Source organism: Capsella rubella, unplaced genomic scaffold, assembly GCF_000375325.1.
Source record: "Capsella rubella cultivar Monte Gargano unplaced genomic scaffold, Caprub1_0 scaffold_4, whole genome shotgun sequence".
NCBI lineage: Eukaryota > Viridiplantae > Streptophyta > Magnoliopsida > Brassicales > Brassicaceae > Capsella > Capsella rubella.
The window spans coordinates 9,729,804-9,753,288 of record NW_006238920.1 but is presented as its reverse complement, the minus strand read 5'-3'; the positions used below and the strand labels follow the sequence as shown (position 1 = coordinate 9,753,288).

General features: G+C 35.8%; 9 protein-coding genes across 10 annotated transcripts; 5 read left to right on the top strand and 4 right to left on the bottom strand.

The window, feature by feature from the left end:
- Window positions 1–23: 23 nt before the first annotated feature.
- LOC17888286 (MND1-interacting protein 1) lies at window positions 24–3,044 on the bottom strand. Its single transcript, XM_006293708.2, has 3 exons — window positions 2,928–3,044; window positions 1,103–2,754; window positions 24–816 (listed from the first exon to the last, which is right to left on the bottom strand). The coding sequence occupies exons 2-3, from the start codon at window positions 2,717–2,719 to the stop codon at window positions 301–303; spliced, it is 2,133 nt and encodes a 710-aa protein (XP_006293770.1). The 5' UTR covers window positions 2,720–2,754; window positions 2,928–3,044; the 3' UTR covers window positions 24–300.
- Window positions 3,045–3,134: 90 nt separating this feature from the next.
- Window positions 3,135–5,092, top strand: LOC17888593 (eyes absent homolog 4). Of its 2 annotated transcripts, none has more exons than XM_006294457.2 (6): window positions 3,135–3,244; window positions 3,596–3,842; window positions 3,929–4,096; window positions 4,175–4,268; window positions 4,343–4,522; window positions 4,666–5,092. In XM_006294457.2, exons 2-6 carry the CDS (start codon window positions 3,615–3,617, stop codon window positions 4,920–4,922), a joined length of 927 nt encoding a protein of 308 aa, XP_006294519.2. In that variant the 5' UTR covers window positions 3,135–3,244; window positions 3,596–3,614; the 3' UTR covers window positions 4,923–5,092. The 2 variants fall into 2 exon arrangements, with proteins under 2 accessions (XP_006294519.2, XP_023639531.1); XM_023783763.1 differs by lacking the exon at window positions 3,135–3,244 and adding an exon at window positions 3,276–3,498.
- Window positions 5,093–5,407: 315 nt separating this feature from the next.
- Window positions 5,408–6,531, bottom strand: LOC111831199 (B3 domain-containing protein At2g35310). Its single transcript, XM_023785022.1, is given in 4 exon segments — window positions 5,408–5,749; window positions 5,752–5,851; window positions 5,932–5,971; window positions 6,312–6,531. Coding segments are annotated over 4 exon segments (387 nt in total). The 5' UTR covers window positions 6,419–6,531; the 3' UTR covers window positions 5,408–5,609.
- Window positions 6,532–7,245: 714 nt separating this feature from the next.
- Window positions 7,246–7,793, top strand: LOC17890426 (late embryogenesis abundant protein 18). The gene has a single exon (XM_006295906.2). It carries the CDS (start codon window positions 7,304–7,306, stop codon window positions 7,595–7,597), a length of 294 nt encoding a protein of 97 aa, XP_006295968.1. The 5' UTR covers window positions 7,246–7,303; the 3' UTR covers window positions 7,598–7,793.
- Window positions 7,794–8,452: 659 nt separating this feature from the next.
- Window positions 8,453–9,249, top strand: LOC17889730. The gene has a single exon (XM_006295188.2). The coding sequence runs from the start codon at window positions 8,798–8,800 to the stop codon at window positions 9,155–9,157; it is 360 nt and encodes a 119-aa protein (XP_006295250.1). The 5' UTR covers window positions 8,453–8,797; the 3' UTR covers window positions 9,158–9,249.
- Window positions 9,250–11,065: 1,816 nt separating this feature from the next.
- On the bottom strand, window positions 11,066–12,147 carry LOC17888238 (AT-hook motif nuclear-localized protein 21). The gene has a single exon (XM_006296199.2). It carries the CDS (start codon window positions 11,995–11,997, stop codon window positions 11,137–11,139), a length of 861 nt encoding a protein of 286 aa, XP_006296261.1. The 5' UTR covers window positions 11,998–12,147; the 3' UTR covers window positions 11,066–11,136.
- A 4,718-nt stretch (window positions 12,148–16,865) lies between these two features.
- On the bottom strand, window positions 16,866–19,383 carry LOC17889900. The gene is made up of 9 exons (XM_006293421.2): window positions 18,887–19,383; window positions 18,616–18,767; window positions 18,425–18,520; window positions 18,233–18,295; window positions 18,077–18,145; window positions 17,873–17,975; window positions 17,691–17,756; window positions 17,495–17,583; window positions 16,866–17,299 (listed from the first exon to the last, which is right to left on the bottom strand). Exons 1-9 carry the CDS (start codon window positions 19,242–19,244, stop codon window positions 17,150–17,152), a joined length of 1,146 nt encoding a protein of 381 aa, XP_006293483.1. The 5' UTR covers window positions 19,245–19,383; the 3' UTR covers window positions 16,866–17,149.
- A 621-nt stretch (window positions 19,384–20,004) lies between these two features.
- On the top strand, window positions 20,005–21,913 carry LOC111831141. Its single transcript, XM_023784802.1, has 7 exons — window positions 20,005–20,125; window positions 20,222–20,293; window positions 20,481–20,630; window positions 20,724–20,876; window positions 20,988–21,041; window positions 21,171–21,317; window positions 21,458–21,913. The coding sequence occupies exons 1-7, from the start codon at window positions 20,054–20,056 to the stop codon at window positions 21,827–21,829; spliced, it is 1,020 nt and encodes a 339-aa protein (XP_023640570.1). The 5' UTR covers window positions 20,005–20,053; the 3' UTR covers window positions 21,830–21,913.
- Window positions 21,914–22,091: 178 nt separating this feature from the next.
- On the top strand, window positions 22,092–23,451 carry LOC17889721 (multiple organellar RNA editing factor 6, mitochondrial). Its single transcript, XM_006294721.2, has 4 exons — window positions 22,092–22,532; window positions 22,607–22,704; window positions 22,781–22,846; window positions 23,127–23,451. Exons 1-4 carry the CDS (start codon window positions 22,144–22,146, stop codon window positions 23,270–23,272), a joined length of 699 nt encoding a protein of 232 aa, XP_006294783.2. The 5' UTR covers window positions 22,092–22,143; the 3' UTR covers window positions 23,273–23,451.
- Window positions 23,452–23,485: the final 34 nt, after the last annotated feature.

Below are 23,485 nucleotides of genomic sequence, written 5' to 3'. Positions count from 1 at the left end.
GAGTAAAGGACGACGTCTAAGGGTTGGGTTAGGGATGGTAGAATTTTATTTACTTACATTGTGAATCCTGGGAAGATCATAAACCAGGTAACATCTTCTTTCAACAACAACTCAAAACAAATATTTATGCAAAGAGCAAATGCAAAATAGTCCAGAATCCTCAGACTGAAGATAAGAGACAATTTGAAGAAGAGAGATGGAGCCATAAACAAAAATATATATTATACCTGACAAACGTAGTTGCGCTGTGAATCACAACAGCCTGTGATTAATCTCTGAAACCCAGATAACAATTTTTTACTAAGAACTCGCTCCAAAGACACGGATTCTCTGCTGAACCGGAGCTCTGCAACAAGGACATGTCGCTTTGCTACCGCCCATGAAGCTATCGCTGCAGCTCGCACAAACAACTTGGTGTGCACAAGGGAGAAACACAACCGAAACCTCATCTTTCATGCAGATCAAACATTCCCGGTCACAGTTTGCTTCCTTCTCATATGACCCATCAAGCCTATCCAGCTCTTCAAGCAGCTTAGACATTGCTTCTCCCTTTGACTTGTCTGATTTCCCTTTTGTTTGAGAGGTGTTATTGGATTGGAGGCTTGAGTCAGTCGAAGAGGCTCTGTTGAGCCGAGACAGCTCTTGTTCCAGTCTTTGGAGATCGTCTTTGTGTCTCTGGAAATCTATTTCGATCTTTAAACGCAGGCTTTCCACCTTTCTCTTGTTGCTAGCCTCGGTTGCTTCCTTGGAGCGCTGTTCTTCTTCCACTTGAGCCAAAGCTTGCTCCTTAGCTTTCTGCTCTTGCCTCCATTTCGCCTGCAGATACATATTGAACAAGATGAAAAGAACATGAAAACTGCCCAAAAATAGACGACGGTCTATGCGAATATGATCCATCTAGCAGTATAGAGAGTAGGACCTGGCCCCTGAAAAGTATAAATAGGTGTAATAATTCTTAAGGAACAGATCTCAAAACTGATTTCTGTCAGGTAAGTAGACTGCGATTCAAAGAGATGGGTACATTCTCTTGAATCCTAAGTAAAATTGTGAAGCTCCAGAGGATATCTTGGTGTGTAAACGAAGATAATGCATTTCTTGGTACCTCATATTCTTTTTCTTCCTGTGTGATCTGAGTTAAAGCCCTATTGAGTGCCTTAATCTTCTCTTTCTCAGCTGTAATCTCGTCCTGCAACTTCACTTTCTGCTTCTCCCAGGCTGCACGTTTCTTCAAACATTTTTTCTCTTTCTTCGATGCCTCCATGCAAGCTGTGAGAGATTCGGATGCACTTAATTTGGAGGCTTCCATTTCCGCCCGTATTTCTGCATTTTCGTTCTCAAGTGCCCTGGCTATCGCACTTGCCTTGTCAACTTGACCGCTAGCTTTTCTAAGAGCATTTTCCATCTCTGATAATTTTTTCAAGGTTGAGTCCTCACGAGTTTGTTTCCCTTTTTTCAACCGTTGGGTTTCTTCTCTCTCACTCCTCAACAATTTAAGCTCGCCAAGTTCATCGCTGACCTTTTGGGCAGCTTGCATTGCCTTCTTCTGAGCCCAGTCTTTCCTGTCCTTTAACTGCTTTTTGAGATCCTGAACCTGCTGAAGTAGTCCTATTAAAGCATCATCCTTTAGCTCCTCAGGTGCTGAATCAACATTGTCATCAAGGTTCAGATCACGGAATTTCTCCAGTACTGAACTGACACTTTCTTCACTCCCTGGTTTACGTGGCTGCTCACACGTCCCTGAAAATTTAGCAGCAGCCGGGCAAGACAAGCTATTACCACTAGTATCAGACTGCATTTGCATCTGCTTCTTTTGCTCCATACTAGCACGATACCCAGCAGCAAAGGCTGCAACATTCTCTCTCAACAAAGACTTCATCGACGGTGAAAGATTAAATCTCCTTGGACAGTCGATCTCTCTCTTCAATGTTAACTCTTCACCACAGGAAGAAACCCCATTACCAGAAAACTTAGGTCCTCTCCCATTCCCAAAACCCCAACCTCCATGGAATCTACACAATGCCGGCGCAATAGCACCACCACCACCATTTACCATACTAGTACCATCAACTCCTTGTACATTACTACCATCCCCATTTCCAGAACTCGGTATATCCATGGTACTCGCCCTTCCGACATGAAGCTCACTCATTAACAAACACCACATTGCATCACCTTTACTCAGATGAGGTTTAACTTGTTGCAGCAAATAAACCATACCCGCAAGAGAATACTCCTCCAACTGTATCAAATCCGTAAAAACCGTCTCTGACTGGTCCTCATCATTCCCATTACTACCTTCACCGGTACTACTCTTAAGATAAGCCAAGGAATTATGCAGAATATTCGTCATAACATCCATTCCACCATAACAATACCCATTACTAAGAACGGCTCTCAACGCCACATCCTCATTATAACCCAATGCCACAAGCTTCGATATCGCTTCATTGTATATATACTCCAAATGTTTAAGCAGTATATCCTCTAATTGCTCCTCTGTACAGTAACCCCAACCATTATCCTCAAAATTACCACTAGGGTTAGACTCTGGACACGAGTCAAGAAGACCCGGGTGATAAACAAGATGCTTTAGACTCGATTCAACTATTGATTTCGATAGAGCCGTCCTGTCCAGCAAACAACACGGATCGAATTCGGGTTTCACGGATCGGGTCTTCCGGTTCGGCCTAACATGCTTCTCCCTCACAGTACAACCCATCAGAATCAAACGCACGTCTTTGTATATACGAAAATCTGAAGGAAGAAAACGAAAAAAAAAATATCAAAAGAGATTGAAACAGTGAAGATCATTGAATCCTCAAATGAACACCAAACCAGAATCAAGAGAAATGGGTGTTAATTGATGACAAAATGGTGTTCAAAAAATTTACAGATTTTGAAATTAGAACAAGTATAGAAGAACTTACTGATGATCGGCGATGGCTGTATTTATTTTTCAGCTGGGAAGAACGGACTTAGGTGGAGACGGAAGAAATGAGAAGCTAAAGGGACATGCAAGAAAAAAGGAGACAAGCTTCTTTCTTCAGTGTCTGGTGGTGTGTGTTTCTAACTGACGTGTAATGGGCCTAAATGGGCTTTTCAATGGGTCTGGAGTTTTAATGGTATGAAACGGCACGCCATTTTATGTGCAGTTTACCATCCACTCCTCCTTTTGTCTCCGAAGTTTGACAAGTATCGTCGTCACTAAGCCCCCGGAGCTCCATCTTGCTCATCCTATCGCCAGGTATGGTCTTTTTGAATTTTTGAACTTCGTGTTACCTGTCCTCGATCCTCGTTTGATCTGAATACTCTAATTTTTGCTTTATTTATCTTACCTTGAATCGTTAATATCGAAGTTTCTAAGGTTTTGTTTGGTGAAATTAGTCATGGGTCTGTTAAAATATTTGCTCTTTTTTGGAAAATTTATGGGTTTTGTTTCTGCCAAGAAATTTCAGTCAACTGCTCGCTGATTGTTTCATCAGTGAATTAGTAGCCAATGTAGGTGCCTCGAATTAGTTCTCATCGATTCTTAATTTCGTCGCATCTTTTTGTCATTTGATGGAAGGAGTGATCTGTGGTTTTTAACTTGTTATAGTCAGGGAAGAGGGCAGATTATGGATGATAATACAGCAAAGCTCGGAACTTTGGTTTCTGATGGTGGACTAGTGAACGTGTACATATGGGACATGGACGAGACTCTAATCTTACTAAGATCTCTGTTAAATGGGACTTATGCTGAGTCTTTTAATGGCTCTAAAGATGTTAAAAGAGGTTTAGAGATTGGGAAGAAGTGGGAGGATCACATACTTCAGATCTGTGACGATTTTTTCTTCTACGAGCAAGTAAGTCTTTTCTTCAGTTACAAGTTCATTACCGAGATAATTATGAGATTTCCTCGTAATCTCTGTCACCTACAAAACATTTTCAGGTTGAGGAATGCAATGAGCCATTTCTTGATTCTTTGAGACAGTACGATGACGGAAAGGATCTTTCTGGGTATGATTTCAAACAAGATGACTTTACTACTCCTACTGATGACTTGAACAAGAGGAGACTTGCGTACAGGCATCGAGCTGCTGCGCACAAATATGAAAAGGTACTGATATTTTCCATATGTTACCTGTGACTGATTTTCTACGGCACAAGTACAAATGTCCTTTCTTTATCATTCCAGGGTTTGCGTCCTTTGATTGACAGTGAGACAATGAGTGTATTGGATGAGTTGTATAACGTAACTGATGAATACACAGATGGGTGGCTTTCCTCGGGTAAATATTGAACTTTGTGGGTTTTTTCTTTATTTCTCTGTCTACCGCTCAGTATGGTTTTGTCTCAATTGCAGCAAGGGCTTTCTTGGAGCAGTGTTCATGTGTGCAAGAAGAGTCTGTTGATGGAACAGGTGCAATAGATGAAAATCAAAGCTCTCAGGATGTACACATTCTAGTGACTTCCGGGGCCCTCATACCAAGCCTCGTGAAGTGCCTACTTTTCCGGCTAGATACATTCCTAAGACATGAAAATGGTAAGCTCGGAGACATCTCCTTCAATGGGATACTTAAACTTCAGATCCACGTAGTTATTGCTACGGTGCAAGCTCCTTCATGCATTTGCATTTTTTTTGTGGAAGAAAAAATAAAGCATTGAACAATTTTTGCCTTTCTTTAGTGTACAGTTCGATAGATGTGGGGAAGCTCCAATGTTTCAAATGGATCAAGGAACGTTTCAACCACCCAAAATTCAGATTCTGTGCGATCGGGGATGGATGGGAAGAGTGTGCAGCCGCACAGGCAATGCAATGGCCATTCGTTAAGATTGATTTGCAACCAGATAGCTCCCACAGATTCCCTGGCATAACACCTAAGACTGTGAGCTACTACTTTGCTGCTGTATATGGGAACTCTGATGCTGATACCAGCAAATAGTAACTCTCAAAAACCTTTTTCTTTGTAAAATATGCAAGTAACCCAATTGTTTATACATTATTAGAGTAAGTTAAGTATTTGGTATTTATAACTAATCAGTTCCCTTGGCTTGTTCAAATGTGTAATCATCTCTTTCCAATGACATAAGATCAATATCAGCTATTCAAATAGTGCTTCACTGTTAATCCTTATAGTTGTTTGTTGGTTGGTGTTTTTGGCTTTAGAAGAAGTGAGACCAAAAATAAAAAAGCAAAAAGAGAAATTTGGCCAAGGTAACCTGGTTATTTGAGACATAAATTTGTCTGAGAAACTTGATCGTTACGATTGGTCCATGTTTTCCAGAAACTTGATTTTATAATATAACTCTGAATTCTCTGATATTGAACCGTTGTTCTGCATCTGCCTCAGTCGAATTCCAACAGATGTGTGGTTTTTTTAATGTACGAGTAGACTAGTAGAGTGAAAGCAGTTTAAAGCCTCACGGAAAAAACAAACACAACATATTAAAATCGGTCCGAGACATATCAAGCTACAGAGATCCATCTGATAAGCATTCGGTTTAAGTTCAGATACTATCTTAAGAACCTAGCATAAAACTTAAGACAACACTTATAAACAACAGTCTTGTTACTCGGTTGTTTGCTCTCCAATACACTTTCGCATCCACCATCAATAGTGAGTCTTTTCTTAGGGCTTTGAGACAAAGAGAATCAGCTCGTATGGTTTGAGAAATGTAAAATTGCAAGTGGCTCCAACTGCTAGAGGATACTCAGATACCAAACGAGTCCATCCAGCAGAGAAGCCTGCAGACGTATTTTTCAGGTAACCACCACATTCCATGACTTCTTCATATTTGGGTGATGTATCTTGAACTTGAAATTCGTTCTCTGCTTTGGCATATGTTTTGCTTGAACAGATTTCCGGAGACCCTGAAAATATCAGAACAACGTTTTGATTAACAAATCGATTTTCCAAGAAAGTGTGTAGTGTCTGATTTGTCTTATCTTACCATGAAGATGAGGTGTGATGGTGATATCTGATACTTTGGACTCAAAAGAAGCCAGAGGCAAAATCACATATAAAACAAACAAAAAAAATTGATAAAAAATAAAAATAGATCCTCACGTTTCAGACAGAGAACTGAGAGAGAGCAACAAGACCATATTCTAGAAAATATGGTAAAGAGAGCAAATCGGTGAGTTTTGGATTAACCAATGAAGACTGTTAACCAAAACTCCGCCTTTCAAAGACAGCTAAAATGATTCAACCTTTGAGAGAAGACCCATTGTTACAGATAAACAAAAGTTTTCAATTTTTTTTCCAGTTCCAAACTAAAGCTAACAACAAAATGCATCTTTTAAGAACATGAAGAGTTTTGAATAGAGTTACCATGTTTTTAGAAGAAATATAAACTCGCTGAACCACCTTGAAGAAGCACTCTCTCTTCCGTTCTTCTCTACACCGATCAAAGTCACTGACTCACTGTTTATAGCCATCTTTCTGGATGCTCAAGTGCAAAAAGTTCTGAGTCAAGCTCTTCCAACTTCCAACTTCCAAGTCTCTCTCTCACACCCTCTACTTCAAATTTGCTTTTCTTGTGAAAGCTCTTCTCGATGCGTTACGTAGAGTTGAGTTGTGCAATCAATTGAAAACCACTTTCAATTGACGTCACATAAGTAAACAAAGAAAAACTTTCTTTTGTTTCACTCATATGTCTGTAACTTTTATACCGTATGTTTTAATAAATAATACATAAAAATCTGTATTCTTTTTATCTTTTCTTTTTTTTTGGTCTCAACTGTACGTTTTATGAGCGAAGACTATGGGATTGGACATCCTTGATATATGGGAATTAACACAAGTTTTAACTATTAACCCGATATTTTGTATTCATTTATCAATCTTCAAAATAAAAACATTCTTTTCGTCTCTGTCTTAATGATTTATTTTATTTCACCCACTATTGTTTGTTTTGAACATGAACAATGTAACAACATTTGAAATGACATCAGAATTCCAAATATGGTTTTAGCCAAATAATATAAACATTTTCAGCAAAATTTATTTCTTTCAGCTTGTTTGTTTGTTGAAATAGCGAACTTATAAAATCACACACAAAAATTTTGCAATCTGACTATTTGAGATGTAATATAATTTTACTATAAGAAGAAAAAATCCAAAAAGATAACTATTGACAATTTGCATGTGCCTACGTACATATGTAGCCCACGTACTGACGTACATATGCATAACTTGTGACACGTGTATATTTGTTACACGTGGCGACAACCCAATAGTCTTTAAATTAGATCGGAGAGCATAAAGCAGCAAAGCAAAAAGGAGAATACGTTGAAAGTTTGATAAGGAGAGAAGAAACGAAGATGCAGTCGGCGAAGGAAAAGATCAGCGACATGGCCAGTACGGCCAAGGAGAAGCTCAACATCGGAGGTGCAAAGGCTCAGGGTCATGCGGAGAAGACGATGGCGAGGACCCATAAAGAAAAGAAGTTGGCGGAAGAGCGGGAGAAGTCTAAGGAGGCACAGGCCAAAGCTGAGCTCCACGAATCCAAGGCTGAGCATGCGGCCGACGCTCAGGTTCACGGCCACCATCTTCCTGGTCACTCCACCTACCCTACCCGAGCCACCGGCGCTGCTTACCCGCCGGGACAGATCTAAACCTAGCTCTAGATAGATATATTATAAGATAACCGTCCGTCATAATATGTATGCTTTTTTCGAAAATGTCTTGAAAATGTCGTGGTTATTTTCTATATCTTTTTATTTGTTCTTCTTTTCCTGTTATATGATTTTGATGTTTATGCATAAATCATAATGTACTGTAATATCGCAGAAATAAACTTCACTTAAATAATCTCTACGTGTTACGGTGTGAGTTGGAGGCAGAAGCGTGATTATAAGAGGGGAAAACTTGGTTTTCCTACTAACTGATGGCTGATGCAGAACGTGCATGGAACGTCGATATATAATGTTAGTTCTAAAGTTTAGTGAGAACGCATGATCATAAATCAAAAGATAACTCCAATGTTAATAGTTAACGAGTTTTAAAATATATATTTACAATAGTCCCAAATTAAAATTGATATACAACAATAAAAAGACTACTTATAATATAGTAATAAGAGCTATTTCCGTCCATGGTCAAAACATAACTTAAAATTTTCTGATTGTCAAATGGTGAAGAATCCACACACGATGATTCTGTAGATGAAAACCATTGATGAAATTAAATGCTTTGAAAAATGTAAAAGTATGATTTTTTTTTTGTAAGTGGTTTATTTTGAAGATATAAATATCGATTTGTCATTTCATAAATATTCAAAATCCATACTTTGTATAAATATTCTTATAAAATCATACGACATGTCATTTTCGGTAACATAAATTTTCGTTCATATATACAGTGTATATACTGTAAATGCAAGGTATTTTATTTGGTAATGATAATAATGAAAAGCTTGCATAGATGGTAAACGTTGGTTAGAAAATATATTTTTCTTTCTCTGTATGTACATACGGTTATATACATGTGAAATCGTTCTATGTCTAAAAACAAGTGGACGGAGAAAGACAGTTTAGCCGGTGGGTCGGCCATCGAACTCTAAGCTGTAGGAGTAGACATATAACATCGCAACAATATCAACCAACCGTAGCTTGCCACGTAGTAAATCTTGGCGTGAAAAATCTGTCATCTGTAAGCTTTACACACGGGCTTTACATAAGTTATAACCGCGTTTTATCCAAAACCAATTGCTTTGTGTTCGTATTTTTTTTTCTTTTGGGTGTTTATAAACTCTTTAAGACTTCTTATCCAGTTTTTATCTATCTATTAACAACTCCACAATTCTTGTCTCAAATATGGGTTGTTTGATATCTCCTGTAATGAAACTCCGTCGCCTCTCCTCAGCTGACTCGCGGCGGTTTGCGTACCGGAATATCACCGAGAGTATGGAAGATCCGGTCATAAGGGTGGTGGTAGGGAAGGAGAAGACTGAGTTCTTGGTCGAACCGTACGTACTTGAAGAACACCCGTTTAGAGTCTTGATAGGTTCGGTCAAAGATCGTGCCAAGAACCGGTTAAACAGGAGTGGTAGAGTTGTGTGGCTTGATCATGTCGACTCGATCTTGTTTGAGCACTTGTTGTGGCTTCTTCGGAACGATGCCTCTACGTTTTCGGATTTGGATGTTGTCGAGATCATTGATTTCTATGCTCTGTAAAAAATATGTCGATTAACTTGGTAATATATATGAGCCAATGAGCCATTCATAAAATATATATAATGAAAAAAATTGCGAGAATTCGTCGGCTAGATTTAATTGGGCTATCACCAGAAGGCGAATTATTAGTAGATATGCTACATACGTGGGCCATTGGCTGGCCCTTTATTACTTTTGAAAATTTAAAAAATCAAGAACCAACAAAACATGTTCTCTTTCTAATTCTTAGTTTTGGTGCAACTAATAATATTACGAGGTTGACAAAAAAGAAAAAAAAAATACCCATAACAATATGACGAGAAAAAATAAAATAAATGAAAACGAGTTATAAAATCTACTTTTTTTTTATTTTGCCCTCCAAAGTAAAGTACTTCAAACAAAAATCTAAAGAAGCTTTGGCAACTGTATTTTACAGGTAAGTGGCAGTGTGGCAATATAATCTTGTTAATAAGTATATAACCATTTGCAATATTCAAGTAACCCAATAAATATAGCGGTCAAACATTCGGATGTGATAGTTTGTTTTATGATTAGAGAGGTGTGTATCATAATATCAAACCACAATTAGCAAGTGATCTTTTGCGCCTTTATGGACTTTTTATATAAAGAAATTTTTATTAGCCCTCTTATAGAACATGATCATGTATATAAAGAAACTTTTTATTAGATTCTTACAGAACATGATCATGTTCTTAATAATATTAATATTTTTGCGTAAAAGTTAGTTAAGATACAAAATCCAATGAAGATAAAAAGAATTAATGATCCGTAGTACTTTGGTCAAAATCATCGCTGTCTCTTCTTTTACCCACAGTTAAAAACTTTCATATTCTTAATTTATTTAATCAACACTTCAACATTTATTAGATAACTATATTGTTGACAAAAAGGTATATATAAATATAACTAAATTGTATACTACCCTCACAAAAAACAGCAGCAGTGTACATCTCTAACGTTGTCAATGTAATTTAAACATTTAATTACTTGACTTAAACTAATAAGAACCATTATTTTACTGTATTAGTTCAGGGAAAATGAGCAAAACAGTTTAACCAATAAACAAATCCTAATGTTCTACTCCAAGCTATAAACAATGAGCGTACTGTAGCATTCGACAAAGATAAAGTAATGATTGTTAGTCGATACTAATTGTTTTCGATGAACATTAATTTCGGCTACTTTACTTTATATAATTGCGTGTGTGACAGCTTAGCATCAAATGGGTTGTGCAATTAAGGGCATGATTGGCAATGAGTTTGGTCAAATTAATCAATTTTAATTTATTAATTAGCAATTAGCACTCCACTTGCACTTTCCTTTTGTATTTTACCGCTAATTACTTTAAATTTATCTTTTGTCGTGTACTATTATTTCTGGTCATTTCTTTATGTTATAACATGGTGACCTCAAAATCTGAAAAAGAGAAAAACTTATTCAGCCATGTGTTTGGAGAAAAACCCTAGTGAGCAATATGATTATTGTTTAACTGAGAGAGATACCTCTTCAGTCTTCAGTTATATTATGGTTTTTATAATTAAAAAAAAAAACCATATGCGTTACTTTTTTTTGGTCAATAAACCATATGCGTTACTTACAAGTATATCATATTCTCTTTATTGAAACTGTATTTGTAAAAATGATTTAACCCATTTTACTTACAAGAGAAATGTATTGGCCGGCTATCTTATTCATCTTCGAATAATAATTCAAAGCTTTATACGTGGGTAAATTTGATAACAATAACCAACCAATTATGTTTACGAATTAAAGAATTGGATTAGAATTGAGAAATTAATTCAAAACACAAATCAATAACCTAAGTAAAAATCATGCACTAATAAGTGGGTCAATACATGAATAATACTATTTTCTTTCTTAAATCATATAATTTCATAAAATTTGGAGTGGAGAAAAAAAAGTGTTGAAAAATCAATTTCTTAAATCATAATTTCATAAATTTGTTACTTAAACATTTGCTAAAACGGAGCCCTACCGGCGCCGGCGGAATTCCCCGGCCAACTTTCAACTCCCATCTGAGGCATACTCATCGGCAAGTTAAAGAACGGCAATCCTCCGCCACCACCGGTGGCTTCCGAGTACATATTCCCTCCTCCACCACCGCCGCTTTGAACCTGCAAGTGCTCTTCATGCTCGTCTAGAGGCAACCTTTCGTAAGCCACGTTTGTAAAAGACGCCGCCATGACCATCACCGGCCCTGCCGCCATCAGCTCACCAACTACGTTACCTCCAACGACCTGTCCCTGAGCTCCGGCTAGGAATATAGTCAAGCTGGTCGCCCCTGGAGGAGCAGGCGGCGGAAGAAAAGATCCGGAAAGAGAAAGAATCTCAAAAGTACCGCGGAGAGTCACAACAGCTCCAGCGGCCGTGGGCTGACGGATGCTGACGTTAGTGACGGTTCCAGTGCCGGACAAAACGCAAATCCCTCGCTGTCTCCGGCGTGCGTAAGTGGAGATACACTCGAAAACGTCACAGCCACTTCCGACTTCAAGAATGTGAGCCCTAAGAGTGTTTGCGCTCTCGCGCGTGACGATCACCGGCGGCTTCGGCTTGTTCTTGGATCCAGCTGGACGGCCACGTGGCCTCCTCATGACGAGGTCACCGCTCCCTCCTCCTCCACCGCCCCCTAGTCCAGAGTTATCATTAGAAGCTATTAAATCTAAACCTTGATGATGGCCATGATTATGAAGGTGATGGTGGTGGTTTCCTCCTGCGCCACCGTTATCTTCGTGGTGATTTTCTGTGGTGAACTGGCCGCTGCCGCCGCCATCGACGTTGTGGACGTAGCGAGAACCTGTGCCTAGATCGAGACCAGCCATGCCAACATCAAACAAATAAAAGAAAAGGAAAAAAATTGACGGAAAAGGAAAAGTATATTTAAAACGGGATTGGGGAGATTCTAATGATTTAGGTTTAGATTAAATGGAAGAGATAGCAAGACAAGCAGATAAATTATAAAAAGTGGTGAAGAAAATATATAGAAACCTGAGAAATGATATGTATCAACTAGAGAGAAAGATGAAGAAGAAGACCAAGTCTTCTCTCTAGACCCAATGGCTCCAAGAGACAATTATTATTATAATGTTTTATTCTCTCTTGTATTTATTGTATTATTTTATGTCAAATTCGAGATGAAGTTACTCATAAGTTTTATAATATTGTCGAGTATGTATTAAAGACGTTATTGTGGTTCTTAGATTTCGTTAAATGTATATATTATCGAAGAAGCTAATTAACATTGTTTATGTATATCTACTCACTGAATAAAGCAATGGACACAACATCGAGATCCCAAGAATGTGGAATTATATTATCTTTCATTTGATTCCTATAAACCATAATCTTGTTTTTTTTTTTTTATGTATATACTGTCACGAATTAAATAACCAAACAGGGATTTCTTAGTAATACTCCTCAGGACATTCTATAGAACGAATGCGATTAGACAAAAATGGCTTTTTCCAATGACTAAACTGATTTTTTATTTAGTTTGTACAAAACTACTAAAAGCGTATGCAAATAACTACATAAGATTTAAACAAAGTATTATATATGACGTTCAAGTCAAAATGTATCAAAATGATCCTAATAGATCTTTGGAAAAAAGTGTAAAAAGACTGATGATGGATATATAATACTTAATTAGGGTTGGTGTATTGGGTTAGCCGGCCAGAACGTTAACGTTGTAACCCGTATCAACTATCAATAGTTAAAGTGCACTACCTTGTTGTGTCAAAATAGATTCAACGTTTTATCCTATAAAATCTTCGATACCAACATTCGTGAGACATAGTTTTGAGTCTTTATTAGACCCATCTCTACATTCAGTGTCACTTATATGTCGTCATTCAAACTCTATTTCCTTATCGTCAGTAGAAGAATTAGTATTATTCTATTTTTTTAGTACGTAGTACATTTTATTTGCAGCATCAAATAGGAGGAAATGGATGAAGTTGGCTCAATTGTAAGATAGTAGACAAAAAGAAAAAGAAAAGAAAAGAAAAAACTAAAAATTGTAAACTATAGTCTATAGTTGGTTAACCAAGTTGACCAATTAACTATGGTTTTTGTTTTCTTCTTTGTCAACGATAAACTATGGTTAACACATAACAACTTGAAGTTGTCTATTAATTTAATCACAATAAACAAACAGAACGAAAACGCGGAGATCCATGCGGACAAGTGACGGATGCGCAGTGGGGCGTTGGTCCACTCTCTGATGATAGGCTTTTGCTTTCCTCACCAATGGATTCAGTCTCTATGTTTGTTGTGTTTACATGAAGAAGGAAGATCACCAAATAAAAATTAATGCAACTTTTATATATGAAGCTCTTCTTCAAAAATGATACCCCAAACGATCACTTGGGCATGCATTTTGCAACTCACAACAACTTAATCTGAATAAGCTTTCAATTTTACCAAAAAGAGGAAAAATATGAGATTGAACTGAGAAAATTAAACTGTTAATTATCTACGTACCCTACTATTTCTTTAATTTAATTAAAGATGTTATTCGATTCAAAAATTATAAAAGTAAAAACGTAAAATCATATATAAGTTAAGTTGGTTCTTTTAGTTTCACCTAATGTCAAATTGACTACCATAATTTTTTAAGTCGTCTTTTATAAGAAGCTTATATAATTAACACATAAGTGTGTAGATTTCATATATATATATATATATATATATTATGTTAAATGAAGACTGAAAATAACGGTGCAAATAAAAATAAAATGTAACTCGTGGTGAGTTTTAAAATCAATTGACAAATCTTCTAATTTCTCGAAATAACAAACAGACTTAAAGACCAAAAGACTTTACAGACCACAAGACTGTCTGAATGTTAACAGTTCCAACAAATTAAATTTTATTTTTTTTATATATAGCACATCTATTTATTTATAGTTCACCATCACATAATGAACAACTAAAGACTTCGAGTTCCCAGTTACAACTATCATTAGATGAACAATTAAAAAGGTCTAAATACTGTAATTTTAATAAAGAAAACAAAATTGATTTTTTTTTAATATATATTTTCTTAAATAATAGGAGCGGTTAGCAATAGTTATGAAAGGCACAACGCAATAGTTTATACTTTATACGACGAATACTTAAAAGAAAAAGAAAATATTATATATGGAAAGGGATAGACTCAGCAACGGCGGGACAACGTGTGACGGCTTCTTGTGCTAATGGATCGATTGATCAGCGGAGGAGCCATTTTAATAATAAATCAAGAAGCCGTCCATTAGTTATTAAATTATATATAAAGAATAATAATACTCTATGATCAACTAGTTTTATAATCTTATACAATTCCACCAATCGCTAATCCAATACAAAGAGATAGCTAATTGCATTGGACTTTGAGAGAGTTAATTATTTTGTAAAGATCCTCTTTTGAACTAATAATATTATAATTTTGCTCTTTCGATAATTGAACAGTCTGGAAGTGGTTTGTATTGGTCTTGCGACAGACAGTATAATTATAGTATATACATGCCGATTACATATATTAAGAAGTAATTAGTGTATTACTAAATTATTGTCGTATATACAGATGGCCACCGAACTTTATGCAAAGGTGCAAGTGTGTTCATCTGACCAAATGTTTGTGTTTTTCTTTTCTACTTGTTGTTTCTTTTTTTCTAAGATTGAAATGTAAATATTATTACGAAATTTAAGATAAGCTCATGACTACGTAGGGATCACTCATGTTAAGTGTGTCATGTAAAAAAGTAATCAATAAATCTCGATCGACCAATATAAGAATATCACGGATTGCATATCCATTTGCGTGTATATATATGTTTGCTGCAGGTTTGATGAGACCATTAAATAATTTATCTAGACAGAATAATAAGCGTTAGTTTTTTATATATGGATTGGTCTGATATTTGTTTAAAGAAATTAAGAATAAGACTGTAATGTGAATAAGTCATTAGTTTAATAAATTCCACGGACGCAAAGCATCTTATGATAATACCAACATTTTTGGAATCTTCTCCTGATTTTATGTATAATCCAGCTCAAGATTTTGTGTTTCTTAAAGATTAGACAGACAACTATATAATGAGATATTCTCGTTATTGTTAGTCTTCGATGTAAACTAGTTAGACTAATTATGAATTTATTGTACGTTACACGCAAACAACCTTTAAAATTGAAAACTTCGACCGTTTTGTGTTCTGAAAACAATGGTTAGGGCTAGAAGTGAAAGCAAACCCTGAAATAGTTTCAGCCCTTTTGTTTCATATAGAATACACGTAATCAATAGGGATAAAATTGTATAAATCTATTTTCATTATTTCTTTTATAATGAAAATAACTTGTGGAAGTAAAAATCACATATAGCACTGATGATATAGTAGAAAGTAATTTTTGAAACGTATAATTTCGTAAGAAAAAATTAGAACAAAGATAAACATAGTATATATATATATATATATATATGCGTCTTCTTCAAATCCGTTTAGTTACGTGCAAGTGCAAGGTTGGTGTTTAGAATAATTGAAGTTAAATAATATAATCTGGACATATGAAAGAATATAAAAATATAAACCAATACAATAAGGTTTGCTCCTCCACATGATTCTACCGACTACTCGCCTTCGTTTGTCGTTTTCTGCAAATTAATTCAGATTAGCTTTTATTTTATTTTTGTTTAAAGAGAGGTATTCTCTGCTAAGATTAGTTTTGAATTATCATAAAGAAGACATAAGCAGTTGACCCAAAACAAGAAAGAAGACATATATAGTTATTTAAATGTATCCTTCTGCCTTCCATTATTGGTTTATTACTTAATTAGAGGTTTGGACCAAACTTTGGAGTTCCGACACCATATTAGTGTTTGGTTCCGTCTGTATCATATTTTACTCCCGTATATGTAACCTCACGTTACGTTTACGGATAGTATATTTCATCATTCGTAATATTTTCGATTTCAAATCAGACCTCTCGCCCTAAAGTATTTAAAAGTTCCAGGAAAAAAGATTAATTTAGAGGCCCACTGATTTAAGCCTTTAAGAGATAAAAAAAAGTTTCATCATGAGCAAAATCGAATTCACCACCTTTTAGTACTATTATTTTTATTTTGTCCTTGCCAACAGCCAACTATTTTTGTTTTGGTCGGGAAACTCAGTTTCGACTACCAGCAAAAAAATTTTAGATACTAGTAAATGTCCATATCATTCCGAACATGATATTTAACAACATTAGTATATATAAGCTCTCTAATATTTATTCGAATATTCAAATTCACGTTTATTAATTCTTAACGAATTTTTCCCCAAAAAAAAAAGATTTTCTATTTATGTGTTATGCATAACTAGATAATGTGTCACGCCATACATAAATTATGATTTTAGTTCGTATGTTTGTTCAATATATCACCTACTTTTATTCTACTGTATTTTCGGTTTATGAATAAAAGTACGCAAGAAAATACAGTAGAAGAGATAATGTAGGTGATTTGGTATATAAAATATCGTTTAACTTTCAAATAAACTTAGGTGTTGTGTTATTTAAGTTCTAAGTGAGTTTTTGGATACAAGCAAATGAAATTCAAGGCAATGGAAATACAAGAGCACAAGTGCACAGCGCAATACCTAGAATAGAGATACAAGCCCAATAGAGACTATCGTAAACTACACGTCTACAAAACCATGTACTACAATCTGGCCAATACTGCTTAAACTTTTGTATATATGTTGGTTGGATGGATCAATATAATCACAAAAAGGTTGCAAAAAATAAAATAAAAAGATGACTTGTCAAGTAGTATATAGGGATATTATATATGTACGAGTATATAGTATGTATAATATTCTACTGTGTATGAAGCTCTCTAGTTAATTGGAAGAGGTCCTAGCTAATTTCCCTAATGATCACTATACGACCCCATACCAAAAAAATACACACAAATCCACCTCCAACCAATTAATATCTAGAGTCTATATATAGTTGATTTTAAATCGACTTATCAGAAGCCTCTGATCTAATCATTTCGATTCTCCGACGTAATCTTCTCCGGTGATCGTGAATTTTCCACAGCCCATGTCCTAATACGACCGTCGAGTATATTCCATGCGTCATCATCGGTGCCAAAATATTATCCGTCTGGAAATTTGAAAAATAATTTATATTAGAACCTGGTAATTTAATTAGCAAATTTGTCAACCAGATAATTAGTTAACCAGACGGTTTGATATTTTATTAATGATTAACCGCAGAAAATCGTATAGCTAGCTCTACCAGGAATTATCGGTTATACCAAAGTAAATCCAAATAAAAACCGAACGGGAGATATGTTACCTGAACCCATTCAATGCCGAGGTAGAGGGCTAAGAGTCCTTCGAGGAGGGGAGAGTAAATCTTCTTCATCTGCCTCTTCTCGTACCAAGCTGCTCAAAGCAATCACAAAAACATATTAAAACCAAACTGGTTAACATTTTCATGTTCTCCGAGTAATTTGTCACAACAACATGATCAGAAGAAGAGAATTGAGTACCTGACAAAAGCTTCTTAAAATCATCTCGGCGTGACCTTAAAACCGGGGCAACAATGTACGTAGGGTCTGAAATCGAAAACAAGAAATGAGAAAGAAGTGCATCAACAAAAGAAACTAGATGATAAAAATTTTGAATGAAAGAAACTATAGATAATATTATCAAGACATGATCAAATCCTAACCTTTTGGAGAAGCAGCAAAAAAGTAGAGAGAGCCTGTGAGAGTGGCAGTGATTACAGCTGCAAACGCTTGAGCAAATGGGACAAATGGAGGAAATACTCCTGTCTACAGGTAAACAACAAGCACCATATGACCTCCATGCAGATATACAATGGAAAATCTAAACGTAGAAAAGTAAAATGTGGCAAGTAGAGTTTTTTAACTACCAGAGATGCCATGCCTTTAGAATCTGACATCAATTGTGTTCCTTTCAAGAATATATCAGACAGAGCACCCTATGAGAATTCAAACAATTACAGAGATTAATCAGTCATAAGGTACTCAATCAAAGTGGTCAATAGTAAGTTGTAATGAAACCATACCTGTACAGCAACACGGTAAAAGAGCTCTTCTCCTATCGAACTGGCAGCGACGATGAGTATGAACTGAAGAAAACAACCAGAGATTGAAAACCTTGCTTAAAACCAAGAACTCGATATCGAAGATTTGACAAAACCAAGAGCTCGATATCGAAGATTTGACAAAACCAAGAAAAAAAAACCATTATCTTTCACCTGCCATGGCGACATTCCAAAGAAAAAGCTTCTAAGCTCCTCATCTTCCACATCTCTGATGGCACGAGCGTGCGGTGATAGCTTCACAACTTCATCCTGAAACCAAACAAAGATAATTCATCTAAAACCAATTCTAACAAAACACTAGAAGAATAAAAAAGATGATATAAAGAGGTTAATTACTAGCTTACATCGAGAATGAAGAGAAGAGCCATGATTGGTGGAGTTGCATAGCCAAGTCCAGAAAGAAGTGCATCAATAGAAATATCAAACCCACCAGATGAGTCGATTCCAGTCACAGAACATATGAATCTTCCTGCTACAGCCATTGCTCCATATATTCCTAATGATCCAAACACACATTATATCAATTTCAATCCCAAAACAAATGATCCCACTCTAAGTTAAATTTCAAGTTTCACATATCAGAGCCACAAGAAACAATATTGTAAATCTACTCACCGATTCCATAAGTAAGTCTAACAACGGCGCCGATTTTGTCCCAAATCGGGAAATCAACGGTGGTGGAATTAGCGAAGCCACGATCAAGTGTTGTCACCTCCATAGTCGAACCGGAGAATCTTCCTGCTCCTCCTCCGCCACCGACGCCGTCTGTCTTCTCAATCCCTTCGCTGCTGCTTCGTTCGGCGGAAACTTTAACGCTTCGTGATCTTTCTCCACCATTGAATCTCATCCTCAAACTCCGTCTTGTCTCCGGGAAGTCAGATAAACTAGTTGAGGAAGAAGAAGAAGAAGAAGAGCATAAGCCAGTCCGTGAAAACGAAGGGGAGCTAGCGTAAGAGAGTAAAGGAAGCTCCATTGCTGCTTCGGTCGTCGAGGTAATCGGAAACTAAAAAACCTCAGTCGTGATGTCTGACCAGTGAAGAAGTATCAGAGTGATTCGTCTTCTTCATTTGCCTCTGTGTTCTCCTCGGCTCTGTGAGCGTGTGCTTGGTGTTTTTTTGGGTTCTTTGAATATATACGAGATCCAAAGCTGGAGAGATAAGGTTTTTTCTGGTCCGTTGGATTTTTATCGTACGGTTAGGAGGATATGATTTTAGATGAAGCATATCTTCCTAACCAACCATTTTTAGACACGTGGAGATAACATTGGCGGGATCAGAGAACGGAGGTAACTGTCGTCTCCTTATTATTTAATATCTTAAAATATATAAAATCACTGTAGTTTTAAATTTTAATAATGTAAAGGAGACGAAATCCAGGAAATTAATTTCACAATCAAAAGACAGTAGCTTTCATATCTATATATTTTTAATTTTTTTTCCTTTGTTTCTTTTTATATAAATTCAATTTCTTTTAACTTTTGTTTATATATATATATATATATATATATATTCCTACCAAAAAAAAAAAATACATACCTTAATATTGTTAGTCATGATCCCAAATAATAAATGCATATATATATATATATATATATATATAAGGAAGACTATTTTAACAAATATCTTTGAAAATCTTCAAAACATTTGGTAAGTTTTTTTAATCTTTTTGGTCAAAAGATTATTAAAGAGTACTTATGGTAATAGATTAAATAGTTGTTGACTTTATATACTGGAGAGTATCATAAATAATAATTTGAGAGAATCAAAGGAAAATAACTTATCAATGGCGTTACATCTAGTGTTATGTCTCTGTGTTTATCTGCTTGTTACACAAGGCGCACAAGGCAACATTGATGTGAGACTCCTTTAACTTATGTTTGTTTGTTACTTTCAAGATTTTCATTTTTTTTACTCTTACAACTTTTCTCTTACTTTTCAAGAAATTTTACAGGAATATGATTGTGTTGACATGTACAAACAACCAGCTTTCCAGCATCCATTGTTGAAAAACCACAAAATTCAGGTAAAGTAGTAAAATAACTAAGATCTCATTTTATTCGATGGAGTCCAAATCAAATCAATTCTAGTTTATATAATAGAATGAATAGCTATGGACTATGGTCAATCAATCAGCTATGAAACAAGTAGTTCGAGAAACATTTGTTATGCCTAATCTTACTTTTCTTTTGTTACTTGTGATGGATATATAGGAAACATTCATCTTAGATGGTAATATTGATAGTATCAACACATATACTAGCACAAAAGAGGATTGTCCAAAAGGAACAGTTGCAATTTTAAGACAAGGAAACGAATCTCAGAACGTTCATTTGAATTCAGCCCAGTATTTTGGTCAACATGTATGTCTCTCTATCTCATTTATATTTTTGTTTTCGAAAGGAGTAGTAAACTCTCATTTAGTTATTAAGATGACATATTTACAAATTTTACAGTTTGCAACAATTGAGACAGTGCTAGATGGAAGCATCTATCGAGGAACTGATGCAGAAATAAGTATTCATGATTTAAATTTGCAAAATAATCAGTATAGTAAAAGTCAAATATGGTTAGAGAATGGATCCAATAGTATACAAGCGGGTTGGGCAGTAAGTTTGTACCACCAATTATTTACTAAATATTCTGTATTTTATAAATAATCATGTGTTTAACATATATGATTATTTTAACTATATGTTTGTTTTTTATTATTTATATAGGTGCATCCAAGGTTATACGGTGACAGTGTCACACGATTTACTATATATTGGACTGTAAGTAATTTTTAGTTAATCTTAAATCTTATTCACATAACAACAATAATTATATTAGAGTAAGAAAAAAAACAATTGGATGTATGATCCTTACTAATTTATTTACTTAACTTTCTTAATTTATTTTAGAGAGATGGTTATCATAAAATAGGATGTTACAATACTCAATGTCCTGGCTTTGTGGTTGTAAGTCGAAACCTCATTATTGGAAAAGGATTTTGGGGGTCATCCGTCTATGGTCAAACAATTCTTACATATAGATTGCAAATTTATCAGGTAAAGTTCTTTTTATTCTTATAACGAAAAATATATATTTAGTTTTAAAGTATATCAAACCATCCAATAATTTTGACATTTTGTATACTTGTTGAAAGTATTTTTTTTTTCTTTTCATTTCTTTGTTTCATGTGTATTAGGATGGCATTAGCGGAAATTGGATACTTAAAATGGCTAATGAAGTGATTGGTTACTGGCCGAGAGAGATACTTACGTATTTAAACAAAGGAGCTTCTCTAATAAGATATGGAGGAAATACTTATTTATCTCCTGATGGAATTAGTCCTCCAATGGGTAATGGACATTTTCCAGTTGCAGATTATAAAAAGACTGCACATTTTAAAAACATTGCAGTTAGAAACCCTAACTATGAGAGAGTTTATCTTGAGGATAAGGTAGTAAGACTTTATGCTGATTGTAATAGTTGCTATAGGGTAACATATTGGGGTTACTTTAAATCCACTGGAGTGTCCTTTTCATTTGGAGGAACAGGTGGAAACTGTGGTACTTGATGAATTGATGGATTCAATTATATGTTATGTACCAACCAAATAAGATGAAGCAAGTTTCTGAATAAAAAACAGAAGTTATCTAAATTGTTTTGGTGTCTAAACGAAGATCAAATGAGCCTTTGTTACTTGTTAGAGACGATTTCTCAAATTTTCATTTCTCATTTTTAACGAGCTTCATATTTAGAAATGATAGGCCCAATAAGAACAAAGTTCAAGCCCAATTTTTTTTATTTCCTTATTTCTTCTTCTTCTTCTTCTTCAGTCATATCCTTAAACCCCTAGTCTCGCCATCGCCGGGAACAACAATAATCTCAATGGCGAAAACTCTATCCCGATCCACCGCCTCACGCGTTGCTAGTCGTTTCTTTTCCACCTCTAATGCCGCCGCTTCTCATTCCACGCTTCCATCTCACCTCCTATCCCGTAGAACCTCACCGACGCTTTTCCACGCCATCGGTTACATCCCCGCTCTGACCCGTTTCACAACGATCCGGACCCGGATGGATAGGTCCGGTGGCTCGTATTCGCCGCTCAAATCCGGATCCAATTTCAGTGATCGACCACCCACTGAAATGGCGCCGCTATTTCCTGGTTGCGATTACGAGCATTGGCTGATCGTCATGGAAAAGCCCGGCGGCGAAAACGCGCAGAAACAGCAAATGATTGATTGCTATGTTCAAACCCTAGCCAAAATTGTCGGCAGGTAAGTCCTTTGTCGTGTTCGTTAGTATTCCTCAGCTACTTCACCCTTATCTGATTGTTGTTTTGGTTTATCAGTGAGGAAGAAGCTAAGAAGAAGATCTACAATGTTTCGTGTGAGAGGTACTTTGGATTTGGTTGTCAGATCGATGAGGAAACATCAAACAAACTTGAAGGTAATCTTTTGCCAGTTACTTGATGTGTATGGTTCTTTAGAATCAGGTGATGGAATTGGATTTTTCGTGAGTTTAGGACTTCCTGGTGTTATGTTCGTGCTTCCGGACTCCTATGTTGATCCAGAGAACAAAGATTACGGAGGTAAGTGTATCAGCACTGTTTTGCATTTTCATTTTCACACTTAATGTATTCATTGATCATTTCTTGATGTCCGTTGTCATAATCATCAACAACTTATCGGATTAAAGTCTGTTTTTGCATCAATGAGTTGATGCATTATTCCTGGATTTTCATAGAAAAACATTTTTTTTTTATCATGCATTGTTCATATGTACGAAAGGGTGAACTTACTGAGTGCTTCTTTGGTTAATTATATCAGCTTAGCTCATAAACTCGTTGCTGAATGTTTTTGCAATTGCAGCTGAGTTGTTTGAGAACGGAGAAGTAGTTCCGCGTCCACCAGAGAGACAGAGGAGAATAGTGGAGTTAACAACTCAAAGAGGATCAGACAAACCAAAGTATCATGACAGAACCAGAAATGTCCGACGGAGGGAGAACATGCGTTGACTGAGACTCTACGCTAGAGCTTTTGAGCTCAGATGCTCTTCTTTTTTCTTTGTTCTTTTAATTTGCTCGACTCTTAACGAATAATGTATATGATGGTGTTTTTTGGTGATAGCGAATGTATCAGTTGTTTCTGGGACTGTGACTGTTATTATCCAAATAAATCTTCTTTTAGTTTGTCACTTGTCAATCTTTCATTTGAACAAACGATTTGTT

Excerpts from the sequence above, each read along its gene's own strand:
- LOC17888286 (XM_006293708.2), bottom strand. The coding sequence starts at position 2,719 with ATGGGTTGTACTGTGAGGGAGAAGCATGTTAGGCCGAACCGGAAGACC. Across the intron at positions 817-1,102 it reads AGGAAGAAAAAGAATATGAG|GCGAAATGGAGGCAAGAGCA; the intron begins GTACCAAGAAAT and ends ATGTATCTGCAG.
- LOC17888593 (XM_006294457.2), top strand. The coding sequence starts at position 3,615 with ATGGATGATAATACAGCAAAGCTCGGAACTTTGGTTTCTGATGGTGGA. Across the intron at positions 4,097-4,174 it reads CTGCGCACAAATATGAAAAG|GGTTTGCGTCCTTTGATTGA; the intron begins GTACTGATATTT and ends TTATCATTCCAG. Across the intron at positions 4,269-4,342 it reads AGATGGGTGGCTTTCCTCGG|CAAGGGCTTTCTTGGAGCAG; the intron begins GTAAATATTGAA and ends TCTCAATTGCAG.
- LOC17890426 (XM_006295906.2), top strand. The coding sequence starts at position 7,304 with ATGCAGTCGGCGAAGGAAAAGATCAGCGACATGGCCAGTACGGCCAAG.
- LOC17889730 (XM_006295188.2), top strand. The coding sequence starts at position 8,798 with ATGGGTTGTTTGATATCTCCTGTAATGAAACTCCGTCGCCTCTCCTCA.
- LOC17888238 (XM_006296199.2), bottom strand. The coding sequence starts at position 11,997 with ATGGCTGGTCTCGATCTAGGCACAGGTTCTCGCTACGTCCACAACGTC.
- LOC17889900 (XM_006293421.2), bottom strand. The coding sequence starts at position 19,244 with ATGGAGCTTCCTTTACTCTCTTACGCTAGCTCCCCTTCGTTTTCACGG. Across the intron at positions 17,757-17,872 it reads TTTTGCTGCTTCTCCAAAAG|ACCCTACGTACATTGTTGCC; the intron begins GTTAGGATTTGA and ends TTTCGATTTCAG. Across the intron at positions 17,300-17,494 it reads TCGGCATTGAATGGGTTCAG|ACGGATAATATTTTGGCACC; the intron begins GTAACATATCTC and ends TCAAATTTCCAG.
- LOC111831141 (XM_023784802.1), top strand. The coding sequence starts at position 20,054 with ATGGCGTTACATCTAGTGTTATGTCTCTGTGTTTATCTGCTTGTTACA. Across the intron at positions 20,631-20,723 it reads CCCAGTATTTTGGTCAACAT|TTTGCAACAATTGAGACAGT; the intron begins GTATGTCTCTCT and ends CAAATTTTACAG. Across the intron at positions 21,318-21,457 it reads ATAGATTGCAAATTTATCAG|GATGGCATTAGCGGAAATTG; the intron begins GTAAAGTTCTTT and ends CATGTGTATTAG.
- LOC17889721 (XM_006294721.2), top strand. The coding sequence starts at position 22,144 with ATGGCGAAAACTCTATCCCGATCCACCGCCTCACGCGTTGCTAGTCGT. Across the intron at positions 22,705-22,780 it reads AACATCAAACAAACTTGAAG|GACTTCCTGGTGTTATGTTC; the intron begins GTAATCTTTTGC and ends TCGTGAGTTTAG. Across the intron at positions 22,847-23,126 it reads AGAGAACAAAGATTACGGAG|CTGAGTTGTTTGAGAACGGA; the intron begins GTAAGTGTATCA and ends TTGCAATTGCAG.